The 19,414-nt window shown below is 36.0% G+C and overlaps 2 protein-coding genes across 2 annotated transcripts in view; one reads left to right on the top strand and one right to left on the bottom strand.

The window, feature by feature from the left end:
- The window catches only part of LOC109047545 (R3H domain-containing protein 1-like), a 31,525-nt gene extending 22,759 nt beyond the window's left edge, over positions 1 to 8,766 (bottom strand). Inside the window, 5 exon segments of the mRNA XM_042711734.1 lie at positions 128 to 214; positions 943 to 978; positions 1,659 to 1,866; positions 3,770 to 3,956; positions 8,582 to 8,766. Of these exon segments, the coding sequence (XP_042567668.1) occupies positions 128 to 214; positions 943 to 978; positions 1,659 to 1,835 (300 nt within the window). The 5' untranslated portion in view covers positions 1,836 to 1,866; positions 3,770 to 3,956; positions 8,582 to 8,766.
- A 7,548-nt stretch (positions 8,767 to 16,314) lies between these two features.
- The window catches only part of LOC109079623 (DNA annealing helicase and endonuclease ZRANB3-like), a 55,331-nt gene continuing 52,231 nt past the window's right edge, over positions 16,315 to 19,414 (top strand). Inside the window, 2 exon segments of the mRNA XM_042711733.1 lie at positions 16,315 to 16,640; positions 16,754 to 16,908. Of these exon segments, the coding sequence (XP_042567667.1) occupies positions 16,757 to 16,908 (152 nt within the window). The 5' untranslated portion in view covers positions 16,315 to 16,640; positions 16,754 to 16,756.

Here is a 19,414-nt window from a genome sequence, read left to right as displayed (position 1 = left end):
AACATTAAAAACCCCACAAATGTACTATGTACACAAATGTTGGTGAATTAGCAAGTTAACTAAGTCACATAAGCTAAAAAGTAAATAGTATGCTAGTCTGTACACACACCCACACACACACGTTTACCTGTTCGTGCGTCAGTTCTCGGAGCGGAGGCGGAGACGGCTCCTCACACACCGCCAAGCTGCGGACTAACTTTAACTTGCCGTTGGACTGGAGGAGAGTAACCATGGTTACCAAAATGTCTGGCACTCATTCGCAAAAGAACGTCCAACAACGCAACTAAAAATACACAAGCACCATTTTGCAACGTCTCAGGAGACTTTTCAGAGCTCAGGGAGGGGTTTGTGATTAGATCGTTAATTAGAAGCGTGTTTATTAAAACGGACGCTTACATAAAGGTCTGACAGCCCTGAAAGTCTGAAAATCTCAAAGTACGAACACACAAAACAAACCAAAAACCAGCACTTTGACATTTTACAGTTTTTATTTTATTAATTATTTTTTTTTAGTGATGATAATAAAAAGAGATGGATTTTTTTTTGGAAGTGTTTTATAAAAATAAAAAACAACGTTGTATCAACACAAGCACTCAACATAATCACAAAAACAGTTCGGCTGTTTAAAATGCGGTGATGAAACGGCATCAAGCACAGAGCAGAATTCGCCACTGTAGGTGGGAAAATCTCCGGAGGAGGCGCTCGGGTCTTACAAACCTCCGGCATCTCGGTACATGCTGCAAAAGTGCTAAACGCAGCATCCCCCCAAAGCACATTTATTATTCTTTACTGACTCGAGCAGGGGCTTTTATTCCCACAATGCACTGCCGAACTCTCTCTTTTTCTCGCAAGGCACACAGAGTGCAGGCAAACAAAACACAACCAACTGATCCAAAAAATACAAAAATAAGCAAACCAACTCATGCTGTGATCATACCATACCTTGGACCGTTTAATAGTCTGTGCTGATTGGACGAGCTGTTGGTAATCAGAAAAAAGGGAGGAAAATGCACATTGTTTGTCATAAAGGATGAAATATAGTTAAAAAAAAATGTAATTAAAAAGACATATATATATAGAATATATATATATATAATATAATATAAATATATATATATATATATATAGATATATATATATATATATATATATATATATATATATATATATAATAATTATATTATATATATATAAGGTCAGGTCAAGTTTGTATGTTATTGCAGGTAACATATCGTTAAAGGAGTATGTGCACCAGTGAAGCAGTTAATTGTGCAGGAGAGGAGAGAGAAATGAACAATGAGTGAGGAATAGAGCTGAGATCAGCATGTGTTTCAATGCACCTGGCCACTGCCCTTTCTCAATGCACCAAGAGCAGATGGTGGCAAAGTCACACACACACGCGCACACACACACACACACACACACTCATGCACCCTGAGGGTTTGCAGATAAACCAGCAGGATTTCAGGTGTAGATTCACACGCCAGCTTGGATCCGATTGGCTGATTCTACTCATCTCGCTGTCTTATCTCTATCTTTAAGCAGAGACATTAGGATAATGGAAACTTTGGCAACAGCATACAACCATCCCATAATAAGTCATAAGCGAGACTACATTACCCATAATGCACCACTTGAGGTGCTGTCCCCAGGTTTACCTGAGTTTGATGGGGGGAACTTTGGTCTGTCACACACTCCTGGGCGTGTGTGCCGTTGTTCTGGGGCGCGTGTTGGGGGTCATTGAGGGTCGGGGGCGGTCCGGCCACGTGTGGCCCGTCACTCTCCAGAACCTTCATAACGTCACAACTTCTGGTGTCCAGAGAAGATTCAGACATTATCCTCAGAAGCAAGACCGAAAATCACCACCTATGAGATAAAAACACTGCTGATTTAGTTGACATCTTAATGATGTTGATTTCAACTTGTGATGTCAAAATTACTGGTTCTGCACTTATGAATTGGTGCAAAATTTAAAAAATGTAACAGGTTGGTTGAAATTACGAATTCTACAAAGTTTAACTAATGATTATTAATGACTTCTGAAGCAGCTTTGTAACCTTCATGGAGTGTGCAGTCATGTAACCTAATTAATATCCATTTCCCAAAGTAATATTCATTAATTAGCCACCTGACTAAGTGCCTAATCAATTTTTTTTTTTTTTTTTAGTCTCGGCCAATCAGTTAAGCCTACAGGCTAATGTGATTTTTTTTTTTTTCCATAGGTAAAGAGATTTTTTTTTCATTCAAATTCAAATTTCCACCTACAGTATATTTAATTTGATTTGAGTTAAAATGAGGTTGCAAACTTAGTTTGCTCAATATGTCATACCAATTTTTTTCTGGATAGTTTTGGTAGGACTTAATTTGGTGACTAAACGAAGACTATATCTTTGAAGATCAAAAAGGAATTATTAATCATGAGTATCAATAATGTCATGCTGACATTGAGTCATAACCATTTCTCGAATGCGCAGTCACAAACTCATTAATATTCATGATGCATTTATGAAGGCTTCACCACAGAATTCATAATTTTGCAATATATGGCAAAATATCAGCTCATAGATATTGATTAGTCACTGATTACTAACATACACATGCCAAACCGTCTTTGTACATTCATTTTGAGATTAACTGGAAAAGATAAAAAAAAAAAGAAAAAAAAAAAAAGAAAGGAAACAAAGTACTGGAGGTTGACATCTAGAAATCACGGTTAGTTACATAACTACTGAAACATTTTCAGATGTTTTGGTTGAAAAAAAAAATGCATTTACATACTCAACTACTGTGCGAGTTAAGTAAGTTGCATAACTACTGAAATCTAGATAAGCAAAATAGAATGCATTTCAGAAACCTGTAAGAGAAAGTTACGCAAGTTACGTAACTACTGAAATCTAGATATGCAAAAGATATATTTATGTTTTTAAGCCATATTTTCAGAAGTTTTGATTGAAAAAAATATGCATTTACATAGTCCGTAACTATAAGTTACATGTGTTACGTAACTAGGTAGATATACAAGAGAGAATGAATTTACATAGTCTGTAAATACTAATTATGTAACTATTTAAAGGTAGACACGTAAAAAAGAAAGAATTTATGTAGTCCATAACTATAAGTGACGCGTCACATAATTAAAAGTAGAAACACAAAAAATAAAGAATTTAGTAGTCCATAACTATAAGTTACACGTTACATAACTGTTTAAAGGTAGAAACGCAAAAGAGAATGAATTTACGTAGTCTGTAACTATAAGTAATGTGAGTTATGTAACTATTGAAAGGGAGATAAGCAAAAGAGAATGCATTTGTGTAGTCTGTAACTGTAAATTTTGCAAGTTACGTAACTATTGAAATGTAGATACACAAAAGAGACTGCATTTGCATAGTCCATAACTGTAAGTTTTGCAAGTTATGTAACTACTGAAATATATATTTACAAAAGAGAACGCATTTACTTTGTCTATAACAATAAGACACGCAACTTACCTAACTATTCAAATCTAGATACACAAAAGTAAAAGATTTATGCAGTCTGTAACTATAAGTTACATGTCTACTGAAATCTAGAAATATTTTATGCATTATTTTCAGTTTTTTAAATATGCATTTACGTAGTCTGTAATGATGAGTTATGCAAGTTACGTAACTACTGAAATCTAGATTTGCAAAAGAGAACTTCTATCTTTCTATTCCTCCTTATTTCACGATGAAACCAAAATGTATTCGTATTCATAAAATGAAATCAGTACCAAAAAAACTGTGTTTACCGGCTGTGCTGTTTTCAGGACTGGGCTGGAACCTTAGGGAGCGTAGGACCCTGGGGCCTCTGGAGGCAGCGGGGCGGACTGAGAGACGGACAGGGGGCAGCAGCAGTCCCATGACCCCCGTCACAAGCGCTCGGGTCGGGTCGCCAAACCACGGCTCACACACACGCTCCGCATCACCCTCGGACACCTGTCACACACACACACAAGGACAGAGGTCAGGGGTCAAATACGGCGAGGTCAAGAGGTCAGGGACGCATGGATACAGCAGCGTCCGTAAGGGAGAACTGAACTAGTTTGATGGAAAGTCTGGAAGGTCTTTCGGGAGCAGAAGCACTGCAGCACTTCTGAAAAAGTGTCAGGGTGGTGACATGAATATGGAGAACAGACAGTGCCGCAGAGAGACAGGAACATTAAAATACACAGAGAGGAAGTCATGTTTAACGCTGAACCTACGACGCATTACAAGCATTTCAATGAGCTATTATGAATAAGAAGCCGATAATATGACTACACCCTTAATTTATAAATATTTTTTGTTGACTGAAATACAATAATAGCTGTTTTTTTTTTGACAGAACCGACTCAATTCAGAATGACTAGGTTTAGCTCACGCATATTAATTGGGTCTTGCTGATGTCGCATCTTTAGCTTTCCTTCTGAGTACAATAACATTAATTAGCAAGAACTCTCCATCTTCAGAAATTTGTATCTGCTGTCTGCTTGAAATTGGTATTGCTAATGTACCCCCCACCCCCCCCCCAAACCAAAAAAAAAAAAAAAAAATGAAAGAGGCTTTAATCAGACTGTTTTTTTAATTTATTTATTTAAATTAAAGGTTTAATTAAATTTTTATTATTATTTTTTTTTTTAGCATTTTTAGTGCATAAATTAATTTCCGTTTGCTGCCAACTTTTCTAGTTTCATTTAAGCTTTTAATCTAACATTTATATTTTATTTAATTTCAGTTTCAATTTTAGTTTCATTTCAATTAACAAAAAATAAAAAAATAAAAATAAAAAAAAGTTTTTAAGAATTTTAGATAACGACAACAACCCTGGTGTCGACTCAATACAGATGACCAAATTACTAATGCTACTGATTTAGTTCTGCAAAATGTATTAAAAATAATGAATACTTTAAATTTTCATTTTAGTTATTTTTTTTGTAATTGTATTATGTGCTTTTACTATTTGTATTGTGTTAATATTTGTATTTTGGTTTAATTAAATTAAACGTAATTTTATTTTAATTTACAGTTAGCAATTTTAGTGCTTTAATAAATTTTTTACTTTTATTTTAGCTTTATTTTAATGTCTTCAATGGTTTGAGGTGACGATAACAAATCAATACAGAATACCAAATTACCAGTCCTCCTGATTTAATTCATTAAAATTACTTGAATATAATGAATATTCATAAGTTGTTTCATAACCTTCCTATCATTCAAGCTTGTGTCCGAATGAACTGAACATATGGGCCAGTGTTCGCCTGGGTATCAATGACCCAACAACCCCCCCACCCTCCCTAAAGCAACCCCACCCATCCTGCCACCGCCAATCTAGAAAGTTAACCCCTGCCAAGTCAAGACCCACTCTGTATCTCGAGGTCAAACGGGCCTAACCTGACTCAATAATCCTGCAAAGTACGTCAACTGGGGCTGAATACACCGATCTGAGTCCAGCTAGAGATTCATGTTACTAAAACCACCAAAGGACATGCATAGTGACACACACACTGATCAAAATTCAAGGGATTAGCATCACGCGCGATGTGACAGTAACACAGGTGGTGGCAATGACAAGAACAGGTGGGTACGACCACACGCGCGCAAACATACACACAAGCTGTCATCCAAACAGCCAGACGGTGCATCAGAATGATCCAAGCCCGTGCCATGACTTTTCCATGAGTATTTGCGCACAGGTCACTGGCTTTATCCCACATCACCGCAGGAAATATGTGTCTGTTCATCTACTTTGGACAATGGGCGGCACAATTGCGCATCAAGTGACGCTCTCAAAGACAATTATGACTTATGAGAGCGCTTTTCCACCCACACACGGATCGAAACACCAACAGTTGGCAGGAATTACACGAGCGCTATTCATAAATATTCGAGCATCGCTCTTGCTGAGGGCTAATCTCGATGCTGCCATATCTTTTTCTCCGTTTATGTCGAGGTGAAGTGAAAATCCGAATCTGCATTTCAAAATACGCCCTCCACTGCAACTACCCTCCCCTCCTGCTCGCACAACAGTTTTCACTCCATATTCAATAAGTTCCTCCAAGCATCACTCGAGAGATAAGACTCCCCGCAGACCTCGACGGCTGTATATTTTCACAAACTTGACAGTACAGATGTCCGAGTTTGACGCTGGAGGATAAAAAAAACAAAAAAAAACGGAAAAATAAACCACTGCAGAAACACACAAATACTCTGGCTGCATCTCAAAAACTACTGCATTTCCGAGTATTTCTATTCAAATGAGCACCCAAATAACGTGTAACGCCCAAAAATGATGTCTTGGTAGTATGATATCGAGACTAAGTATGGTGACAAAAGGTGATGTTTAGTCCAAAATTGCTCATAAATACTCTCTAGATAGGCAGCTCAGTAGGTACAAAGCCCAAAAAACAATCAAGATATTCTTCTAACAAGGTAAAATACTCAGTACTGCTGTCTAGATAGGAACCTTACATCATTTCCAAGGTATAACGCCCAAAAATCTCAGGCTGCTCACTAGGTTGAGGTGTTGACAACGCTATCTATAAAGACAGCTGACTAGATTTCGGGGTCTCACATCTCGAAATGCTATTTAGTATGGGTACGATGCCCAAAATTGCTGTCTAGAAAGATAGCACACAAAGTGCGATGCCCATCAAAGCCTTCTAGTTAGGCAGTTCACTAGATTATGTATAACTCTCACTAGGTTTGATGGAAAAACATGTGGCGTAAGTAGGAAGCTCATTTGGAACAATGCCCAAAAATGCTGTCTAGGAAGGTAGCACACTAAGTACGATGCACACAACTGTTGTCTAGGCAAACACTTAATATGATTTTGATGCATGAAAATGCAGTCTAGGTAGGCGGCTCAATAGGTATAATGCCCTAAAATGCATCTAGGAAATCAGTTCGCTACATATGATGGCCAAAAACGCTGTCTGGGTAGGCGTATAACAAGTTTTTACATTTATGCATTAAGCAGACGAAAATGTAGCCCAAAACTTCTAATTAGGCAGCTCAAATTGTACAATGTCCTAAATGCATCTACAAAAGTCAGTTCACAAGGTATAATGCCCAAAAATGCTGTCTAGGAAAGTAACACACTAAGTATAATGGATGAGTGCTGTCTGGGCAATCAGTTAATAAGCTTTTGATCTCTGAAATGCAGTCTAGGTAGGCGGCTCAATATGTATAACGCATCTAAGAAACCAGCTCACTAGATTTGATGGCCATGAATGCTGTCTCGGTGGGCGTATAACAAGCTTTTACATTTACATTTATGCATTAAGCAGACGAAAATGATGCTCAAAAATGCTACTTAGGCAGCTCAAACAGTATAATGCCCAAAAAGGCTGTCTAGGAAGGTAGCACACTAATTATGATGTACACAAATGCTGTCTTGGCAAAAATTTAACATGCTTTTGATGCCCATAAATGCAGTCTATGTAGACAGCTCACTAGGTGCAATGCCCAGAAATGCAGTCAAGGTAGTTTACTGGGTTTTGAGATACAATTCTGGAAAGGACACACAGACTTTGAGCAGAAAAAATGGAAACACCAGCCCACAAACAAATACTGTTTTAGTTTTATTGTTTTACTATCTTTCGTTTTATTATATCTCAATCAAACCACTAAAACAAACAAAAGACAAAAAACAGACAATACATGCAAAGTAAACGAAAAAAGACAAACAAGCGGTACAACTTTTTGACCTTTTCACAAAAATGTATGCAACATTCATTATCCTGCTCTAAGCGTGTTGTCCAAGACAATAAAGCCCATCCATAATTTCCCATTATCAATTATTAATCACCATATTTCAGGAAGCAACGAGCACTTACCCTCCTGATAAAAGAAGCGCATCACTGCACCGGGCTCCAGGCTACATGTATTTTACTTCACCCCTGTTTTAGACTAATATGCAAATAGCCCATATTTCTGGATAAAAGCATCGCTAATGGTTTTCCCTCCTTTTTTCCCCCCTCCCGCCACAATCCGTGTTCTCAGTGTGTGGCCGCTGTCACAGTCGAGCTATTCTTCTCCTCTCCTCTCTTCATCAGTTCATTTACATGATTCGCCACATTAACGATATTAGCCGGGCTGCCTTCGGCTGTAATTTACACTGACACAAACACCCAGCTTTCTGCTGATAGCTGCCTCAGGCGCTTTTTTAAATTATAAAATAGACCAATTATGAGAATGGCATTACAAATGGCGCACACACACACAGGCACAGAGTGTAATATGCTGACATGCAAATTTAGTGACAAAGAATTTAACATCAGCATGGAATAAATTAGCAGTAAAATGAATTGATTCTTTTATCATTTACGCTTTTGCATATAATTTGTGACTATATGTTTATTTAAAGACAAAGCTCAATTGTTGCAAATTTTTTAATTCTAAAGTGTCCTTGTTCATTGCAAAAAAAAAATAATAATCTTAAGTGCCCTTGTTCATTGTGAAACTATTCAGTTAAAGTTTTTACTACTTTACATTTTTTTTTTTACACATTGACCACAATTAAAACAAGCAATAAACAATGTCAGCATACAAATCAAAATGTCCAAGACTTCACGCACACACACCTGCCTGGCGTTCATGATCCGCTGCTCGGCTCACATCATTAGTTTCCATAGCAGCCCAAGTGCCATCAAACGGAGCGCGCTGAGTGCAGCTCTGCTCTCCTCCGTCTGAGCGCGGAGCATTCACGTACCTGCCCAAAGCCATCGCTGCCGCAATCCTTCCTGATTCTCCTCTCTCTCTCTCATGCACACACACTCTCCGCCAAATCAACAGCTGGCCTTTGTGATGTCATCCCTCCCCTGGCCAATCAGAGCGCCCTGAGGGCTGGGTGCAGTATGTCAGCGCTAAGCAGGGCTCCACCCTTGAGAGCCAATCAGATGGCCCCTGTGGACCGGAGAGAGAGGCAGACGGCAAAGAGACACACACACACACACACATACATACATACGACCAACTGTGGCGAAGTGCCACTGTGGGACAGTCTGTCAGGGTAGGAGCACGCCAACACTGCAAATCCACCTTATTCGGTTGCTTGAAGCTACCCGTCGAACCCAGTGCCGCAGTCACATACACGCCCCGCTTAAAGTGACGTCCCTTTGTGCCTCGTGCTCTTAAAAAAAAAAAAAATCTCCAGATTTCTGAGAATGAAAAATACCTTAAGTTAATTGGAGGGAGGTTAGGTAGACGCCCAGGTTTAACGAGCGAGTGCCTATGCCGTTGCTGACTGACGCAGGCAGGTGAGGTCATTGGGAAAAGTGGGTCACGGAAAACGGTTTGCGCATTACTGACGAAATGTAGCCAAAAAACAAATGACAGACAGAAAAATGGATTTGAATGTGAATAAAACTATGGCAAACCAAACGTGCTTTCAGACTAAACAAATTTCCAGACAAAACTAACAAAATGCTGTCTGATGACCAAATTTACGTCTACAAAGGCAACTCATTAAATAGGGAATTAAATAGCTCACAAGGTTAGATGCTCAAAAATGCTGTCTTGCTCAAACATGGTCTTTAGATAGAAAGCTAGCCAGATAAAATGACCAGAAACAATGTCTAGGTAAGCAGTTCACTAGGTTTGATGCCATCTAGATCACTTGTTTTGATGCTCAACAATGCATTCTAGATAGTGGGCTAACTAGGTAAAATGGCCAGAATCGCTGTCTAGATAGGTGGCTCACTAGGGTTGTATGTCCAAAAATGCAGTCTAGTTAGGGAGCTCACTAGGATTGATGACCCGAAATGCTTCCTAGATAGGGATTATAGGCTAGAGATTCCATACTAGGTACAATGCCCAGCAATGCTGTTTATGTAGGCAGCTCAACGGGTTTGATGCTCAAAAAATGCTTCAAGATAGGGCGGTAAGTAGGTAAAAAGCCCTAAAATGCTGTCTTAAAAAGGAGTTAAGTAGGTAAAATGACAAGAAACACTATTTATGTAGGTGGCTCACTAGGTTTGATGGTCAAAAATGCTGTCTAGATAGGGAGCCAAGTAAATACAAATGCTGTCTAGATAGGGAGCCACGTGTCAAGAAACACGGTTTATTGTTTATTGCCCACCTTTCGGTCTACTTAAGCAGCTCACTGAGTATAACACCTAAAATGTTGTCTAGATAGGGACCTCACTCATTTTGATCCCCAAAAATTTCGTCTACAAAAGGGAGCCAAGTTAGTAAAATGCCAAGAAACACCATTAATGTAGGTGGCTCACTAGGTTTGATGCCCAGAAATTGTCTAGATAGACAGCCTACAAAGTATGACGTTAAAAAAATGCAGTATAGGTAGACAATTCACAAGATTTGATTCCCAAAAACAGGTGCCTAGGTAGTCAGGTTTCCCGTGTGATGCTCAAAAATGCTGTGTAGGTAGGAAGCCCAATATGTTCGATTTCCAAAATGTCATCATGGTAGGTAGGCACGATGCTCAAAACCGCAGTCTATGTAGGCAATTCAAAGCCAACATGCTTCCAGACTAAACAATATATCCAGACAAAACTACAAATTAACAAACAATCGTCATCTTGACATGATTGTGACTGACTGCACCGACAACTACCGCCGGTTTTCCTGTAGAGAAAGGAAAAATGTCGATACTGACAGTTGCACAAAGCCAGTCAAGTTAAAGTAAAACTCCCCATTCACCGAGCGGCTCCTTTCAGTGAAAAAGAAAATCTGCAAAAAATCCAGCTAAACGGCGTATTACATGAGTCTCATTTGCATAACAAAAGACCAGAGGGGGGGAGGACTGGCACTGCTGGCTAATTGTAGCCCAAGATGCCATTCGCCTGCGGAGGAAATGTGACAGCCGCGTTTATTCTGCTTTCCCCCGACGGTGTCCGCAAGCACGGTGGGAATAGCCTCGGGAGAAGGGGCGAAATTTGCAGACGCCTTCTAATAAGCATGTTGGGGGGCGGGGGGCAGTTTACGTTGTGCTTCAGGACTAGCTTGACCAAGAAACGTTCCCTATGCAAAACAGCAAGAATAAATGAAAAAGATATGGATTACTAAAGCAGCGGAGGCAGCAGGAGGTAGCACAGTAGTAATTTGCATCGGATATTATCTCATTAGGGAGAAACGTCCAGCTCCACGCTGATTACCGAAAGAGAGAACAGGTCAATAACTCTGTAGCGCCCCAAAATACCATGCCGCCATAATTCACCACACCGGTCATTATTCTCGTTAATACATAGGGAAGAAAGAAGGTCTGCTGTCTGCCGGATTTTCCAGCCATGTAAGAACAGAATGAGAAAATGTGTTGACATTTAAAGGTGACCGGTCACAACGGTCATTTCTCTGGTCCAGGTGACACCTCCGGGCAGCTCTGAGACCCGGACGCATGCAAGAAAAATGAGCCGATGAGGGTTTTGTGGAAATCTGGACGCAAGATGCTCTCAAGGCGATAACAAATCTTGCTGTAAAAACAGAGTGGTCCTGCTCTAGATTCTCAGTATTTATTGGGTGAGCAGGGAGCAGAGGGTGAACCGGTAACATTCAAGATGATGACAGATTTTTATCCAAAAGCATAACAAGACGTTGACCTCTTTTGGACATCAGTTCAATTGAATATTGTTGTTCATTCCTTCACACAAATGTCTGGCTTTTAGATTCAATCTATTTTTTGGGTGAACGAGGTGCACAGGGCAAACGGGTTCAATTTTAGATGACAGCATATATTTTGACAAAAGCATAACAAGGTGATCCTGACCCCTTATTTGAAAACTAATTCAACAGTATATCCCTGTACACTCACTAAAACAAACGTCCAGCTGTGAATTCTCACTTTAAGGTGAAAAGGTAACATTTAAAATGATTTGCCAAAAACTTACCAAAGTGTCTATGACCTTTTTTCGATACCACTTCAACTTTATATCACTATACTTTCATTAACACAAAAGTCCCTCTAAATTCACATTATGTTTTGGGTGAGCATGGCGCACAGGGTGAAAAGGTAATATTCAAGATTATAATTTATGTTGCTAAAAACTTATCAAAGTGCTTATGGGCTCTTTTGGACACCAATTAAGCTACATATCACTGCACACTCTTTAACACAAATGCCCATTTCTAAACTTACAGGATTTTAATGGTTGAACAGGGCACACATGGTGAAAAGTTAACATTCAATACTAGAAGCAATTTTTGGCCATAAGCATAGCAAGATGATTTATCCCTCATTTCTCTTTTTTTTCATATTGACTGCTCAAGTACTAGACAGAAAAAAGTGCTCAAGCACCCGAGGTGTGCTATTTTTGATTTCTTGTCTGTGTACGTATGTGTCAGATGGACATCTTTGGCCATTACATTGTGTTTCATGTTTTTTTAGAGACACACACCAAAGGCGTCATGTTTTTAAAAGGGTGTCAAGTAAAAAAAAAAAAAAAAAAAAAAAGCCTCTCAATACCCTGCATTCTGTTGCTTTTGCATGCACAATGACTAGCTTAAACGCAAAAACGTGTCCAGTGTAAATGCCCTTTCATCCTCTCCAAAACAGAAAGTCACCATATAAACACTTCCTGTCCAAACGCTAAGGATCTCTACATATAAGGTCATGTAACCAATCACAATGATAAATCTCTACATTCATGGCACCTATTGGGGGAACAGGGCGCACAAGGTGAACAGGCAACAATTAAGACAATAACAAATATTTTGTCAAAAGCAAAACCAGATGCATCTGACCTAGTTTGGACACCAGTTCAGCTGCATATCACAGTAGTAGTTGTACTTCTTAACCTAGAAGGTCATGTTCTAGATTCACCGTGCGTACTGGGTGAAAAGGGCACATATGGTGAAAACGTAACATTCACAATGACATGCAAAAATTTAACAAATTGATTTTGATCTTCTTTGGACACCATTTCAACTACATTTCATAGCACTAGTTTAATTTTGTAAATGAAAATTGCAAATATTTGTTGAACAGAGAGCACAATCACCTACTAGGCGAGAAGTCATTAAATAAAAGTCATCTCATTGTCTATAACGAATGCGGTGCTGCAGAATGAAGTGATGCTCAGGTGAAAGGGGGATGGGGGCACGCAGGTGAGAATCCTCCTGTGGTGATGCAGATGAGCTTGTACGAACAGAAGCTCGTGGATCATTCCTTACCGCAGTGCCTCTCGCGCACGAACATTAATATTCGGCATGACAGAAACAGGCCGGCGGCACAGGAAACCAGGACGCCTAACAATACACCGCATGAGTGTTTAAAAATACATATAAATAAAATAACAACAGCTGAACAATCGCAAGGTCAAAAAGTACTCCAGTATGATACTATGCATCATGTCAGCGCTTTACAAGAAAAATTAAGTTCAGAAACAGGTTAATATATATATATATATATATATATATATATATATATATATATATATATATATATATATATATATATATATATATATATATATATATATCTGAATTATTAAAGATCTGGATTGCATATGCAAAACGTTGCCGATTATAATATCTGTGATATCACTGACGTGACCTTGAGTTGGACACAAAGGGAACCAAATGTCACTGTAATTGATCTGAACCTGGAATGATTAAAAATCATCCGATGACTAAACTTAATAATTTCATGCCAAAGATATAAGATGTAAAAAAAAAAAAAAAAAAAAAGATAGAGAGCAAAGGTGGACGTAAGAAAGCAGCCCAAAACCAAACACAGTTTTCTATAAAATATTTTAAACTAATATTGTAGCAAATGCTAAGCGAGTTGAAGTAAAAAACAAAACAAAAAACAACAGCTCACTAGGTTTGATGTGCAAAAATGCACCCTAAAATGCTCACCACATATGACACCAAAGAAATGCGGTATAGATAGGCATTTCACCAAATACAGCACCAAAATATGCAATTTAGGAAATGTGGATGATTAAAAGCAGCCTAAAATCAGCCACATTTTACTATAAAATATTTATAATTATTAATTTAGTAATGTAGAAATAAAGAAAAACAAATTGCAAAACATTTCAATGGTAGACGTGAAGTTGGCACGCAACGATCTAGAAATTTCCATTTCATTTTATAAGTATATCTTCATTTTTTTTATTTGTTTATATTTTAAATCTATGCTGTTTAGTTTACTTTTTTGACAAAGTGTTAAAAAATTGAATCGTCAATCTTGAAACTAGGAATCATTTAGGAATCAGACTATTCCTGCACTTTCTAGTATGTATATTGTGCATAGAATGCACATTTTTCATATGATTTGAATACCTGGATCATATTAAATTTGCGCAAAAACACACTGCATTGATACTGTATCCGACAATGCAATATGATTGACTTTGCCAGCATGATGAGCGCACTACAAAAAAATATCGGTTTAAATAATGTAGCATGATTATTGCTACATAATGAGTGCAGTGTTTGCATAAAATATTCAAATATAATATATAATGAACACATATAAATATAATATATAAAAAAAATTGTAAGTTGTAAATAAAACCGATTTTTTTTTTGTGTTTTTTTTATAAATTAATTTTTATTTTTGTTAAAAATTTTTTTTGTTTTTTATTACTGTGTTGTGTAACAATTACCATTATTATGTAAATAAATAATTAATAATAAATTAATAATTGTTAAGTTTGGAATCTGCCATTGAAAAAAAAAAAAGTTTTACTTGCCATTTCTTTATAACTACTTGTGAAATTTACTAGAAATTTCTAAGTTAAAATAGTTTCAAAATCAACATTTTTCAGCCTATATACTGAGCAGTATGTAGCCATTATAATATGGAGCGAAAAATAATAATTGCTAAGTTTGAAATCTGCCATATAAAGCTGAAAAAAGGTCTAATATCGGGTTTTAAAAACAACCGATGATTACCGATATTTTGCACATTCTCAAGCAAATCCTCAAAAAGGGTGTAAATAAACAAGTTAAGTTTAAAATGTAAATACAATACTTTAAATACCAAAAAGAATTCTTGTTTTAAAACAGAAACACACTTATTGTCTTCACACATCTCCTCCTGGTGGTTTAATCACCTGCACAGGCCCTTGTGAAAGAAGCCCGGAGCTCCTCAACCCATGAAGATCAACCCTAAAGCTACAAAAACACATCAGTACTGCAGCTAGATGAAACAATAACAAATACAACACATTAAAGCATGCACATATCTGTGATTTATACACCTGCATGTTTATTTACTCTTCATGTGTCTGATGTCTCCTTGGCCCTGGTATGCAAGATCATTTATCACATTTACTTCAAATATATGAAAAGCAAAACACACGGAGTGTTTATAAAACACTCTTTGAGACTAAAAAGAGCCATTGTCAGTCATCTGAGGCTGGTGTTTGGTTTAAAATGATTAAAAAAAGACTAAAACACTGTGGTGTGCTAACACACATGGTAAAGCTAAATGAGTTTAAACACACATACAGCTTTCCAGATCACTCAAATTCACAAGAATAACACCAGAAATCGTGATATTTAAGGGTTGAGGATGTTAATATGCTGTAGGCTTACCTGTGGGATTGATAGACGTATAAATATTTGGAGAAATGATGAGTCTAATGGCTGCTAAAGGCTGAAGTCAAAGCTGTCGGTCTGTCAGCGGCATTGAAGACAAAATATTCAAACACCTGGAAGAGACAATAAAAACTCAGGCGGTGAAGTATCAACTTTATACCGGCAGAGGGCGCAGCGTGGCTCAATAATCTATTGAACGCTTCTAAATCTGCCCCACAAGTGATTAAAAACAATATATTTATAACCGTTTTGAATGGAGATGATGTAAATTAAAAAGCAATAATTCAAAAATATCCTTTAAAATAATTTCTAATAATAAATAAAATTAATGAAATATTATTGTTATTACTATATAACATTCTTATGAAATGTATTTCATTAATAAGTAAAATATTAAGCTTAAAAGCATTTTGGCTTTTTTTTTTTTTAATTTACTCTATATAAATCTATATTTTAAATAAAAAATGTGCAAATAATATATGTATAATTAAAGAAAATGAATACAAACAAATTTGTAACTTATTCGTAAATAAAATATTAATAATAGTACCTTCATGATTGTTTTGTTGCATTTATTTAAAGTATAAACATTTTGGATTTTTGTGACAACGATAACTTTTTTTCATGTCACGTGACACTATTGACCAATCGGTGATCAGTTCTCATGTGCCGGAAGTAGAGCTCTGATAACTCTCTTCCGCTCTAGGTTTTGTTTACATTTCTAAGATCCAGACAAGGGTGAAAGGAACCCAGTGAGTGGCATTTACACTTTCAACTTACTATATGTGATTAAAAATACACTTTTGCCTCTTTTATAATATGAGATATTCTGAGGCACCGTAAACTTTTAAAATAAACACATCTGGAAACGCCAAACACGCTGAAGGTTGTTAAGCGACTGTTTTAACCCCCGTTACTATGCAGTTAAGTGTCTTATACGTCAATATATTGTCAATAACATAAAACAAAACTAATATAGATTATTTTATGACTACAGATACATATTTTCATTTCTAACAAATAGTCACTCGTCGCTCGGATATGACGCGCGGTGGGTTTTGTGACGCCTCTGACTGTATTGCCGCGAAATGTCAAATAACATAAGGCTAGCAGGACTTCGGCAATAATCGTCTGTTGGTGAGTGTGAATGCAGTATTATAATACAATGCATGAATAGTTTTTGCAAAACTGCAAATCAGAATGTATCTCATTTGCTTATGAATCTTTTTGAACGTGTTTCTAATATACAGAGTATGCAAACTATAAGAGGTCAAGTCAAATGTGGTCCGGATGGGGTTTCTCTTCATGGCAAGGATGCACTTCAACTCCTTCCACAGAAACTACGAGAAAAACTGATGCCCTTCCAGAGAGAAGGGATCCTTTTTGCACTATCAATGGATGGACGGTCAGTCGGTTTTGTTCTTTTATTTTCTTCCCTGAAAACTTCAATACAAATAACATCAATGAAATATTAAGACCTATCAAAGGAACCTCAAATCTGTTCTGTTCTTTTTTTTTCTGTTTATATTTATTCCAAATGGTATCAATATACATCAAATGAGTAAAAACAAGAAAGTTACATGTTAAAAATGAGTAGAAGTCGCATTACATACATTTTGTATTTGTGTTATTTATTTTTGTTCTACATTTTAAACTTTCGATACAAATAAGAAATAATTGAAATTCAAAGACTGATCAAATAAGCAGAACTTGTATAACAAATTTTGTTTTCAAACTTTTGTTTTAAAATTTAATTAATTTTTTTTTAAATGCTAAACTGTTGCAAATAACAAGTAGATGAAACGTTAAAGCTAATTAAATGAACAGAACATACATTTTGTTTTAAAATTTTTATTTTATCTTTTTTCTACATTTTTGATACAAATAACAAATGAATGACATGTTAAGGCTGATCTCAAATGCACACATATAACATCCATTTTTCCATGCATCAAATAATTAAGAAAACAAAATAAATATAAAAAAAAATAAGTAATAATAACAATAAAATAAACACCTATTACAAATAGGTAATTCCAACGATTACCAATAATATGAGTAATTTAGCAGCATTATTATTTTTTTTCAGTAAACTGCAATATTCCTGGTTTCAATATTCAGGATTTTGTTTTCAACTTTAAGTTCACTAATATCATTACATTTATGTATATACCTTTTTGTATCACATGATATTTACTTCTAAAGTTAGTGTGTTACTAATAAATTGGTTATTGAATCTTGTGTCTAGAAACTCAACACCATTCATGTGTGTGTGAGTGTGTGTGTGTGTGTGTGTGTGTCTATCTTTCCATCTCTTCACCTGTGCCTGGTTTAAGCAGGTGAGAATCTAATTTACTGCAGTTCTGTCAGTCAATGTTTTGGGTCAGACGGGTCAGTTCGTCGACGCTAGCGAGGGTCCTGGATCGATGGCAGGACACACACAGTTCTGTTTGGTGCAGACAGGGTCACTCACTTAATTAGGCAGACATTCAACGGGACGGATATTACAGAATCCCAAAGGAATCACAGTGGATGATGGGATGGATGTAGCTTGTTATTTAAGGGAGAGAACTAAAACATAGGCAATAACTGACAGGGTTATTATAATTCATTAAAACAAAAACAAAACAAAAAAGAAAAAATAAATGCTGTTACTTACAAAGTAAATGTTAAGTGAAAAAAAAAATACAACATTTCTTCTAGTTTAAACTGATGTACTAAAAATAACTAATTAAAACAAAAGCAATTTTTGTTAATTTTATATTTAAAATTTATTTTAAAATATTTAGTATCAAAATATGAATAATAGTAATATTTATAAGTATTAGATTTTTATTAATTTTTTATTTTTGAATATTATTTTTGGTTTATTTTTTTTATTTTTTTTATATATTAATTTAGTTATATAAATTTTGTTATAAAATATTTTGTATTAAAATTACTTTATAATAAATAATATTATATAAAAATTTATAACAAAAACAAAAGCAAAGCAAAAAAAAACTAAATTACTAAAACTTACAATGAAATATAAAAAAAACTAATTCATAATAACAGCATCTCAGTTATACCAAAATAAAAATTGACACACAAATATGCCATAAATAATGCATTATTGAACTTACTGCTTTAGAAAACACCTGAACACAATTTCATGCTTAAATTATAAATATTTATTTACTATTTTTTTATATTTTTAAATTTTTGAGATGTTTGGTATTAAAGTTTATTGTGGTATTTTTATGTGGCTTTTTATTTTTTTGTATTTTTTTTTTTTTTTTTTGTATTTTTTGTGTATTTGCTGTATTTGAAGGGAAGCTGTTTTGTTTTCTTTATGCTGCCATAAATAATGCGGCTTTTATTGAACAATATTGATCGAATGGCTCTAGAAAACACTTTCACACTTTCCACACTGATGGATTTGGTGTAATGTGTTTGCTGCTGGCCTCTTGACACGGATGCCAAGGGTCAGTGCCTGGTTTGAGCAGCCTTAAGTTAAGCAAACCCTAATAATTGTATGTGTATCAGTACTAAGGGTTTTCTTCCTTTAAGCGGTCTGGTGCATCTGGCTGTAGAATAAACCAGCTTTTATTGACTGTAATCAAGTCTGACTGTATTCAGTGAGCCGACACTAATGTCTCTTTAACTAGACAGGTAGTGTTTCGCACAGTGCCTTTTTCTGTTGGATGTTTGATAGTTCTTTAGTCCATTATTTTGTTTTTTTTGTTTTTATTTTCTTTATCTTATATTAGATTATTATTTTTGACCTGAAAACATAAATGAGTGCCGTATCCCAACATGCTCAACTTGGCCTTCCATTTACAGTGAGACTTTTTTTTTTTACACAAAATTAAATAAATATTTTTTTTTAAACATTCAGGAGATATGCAAAATTAAATAAATATTTTTAG

The sequence above is a fragment of the Cyprinus carpio genome, chromosome A22, assembly GCF_018340385.1.
Source record: "Cyprinus carpio isolate SPL01 chromosome A22, ASM1834038v1, whole genome shotgun sequence".
Lineage (NCBI taxonomy): Eukaryota > Metazoa > Chordata > Actinopteri > Cypriniformes > Cyprinidae > Cyprinus > Cyprinus carpio.
This window is presented reverse-complemented; position numbering and strand designations above follow the sequence as displayed.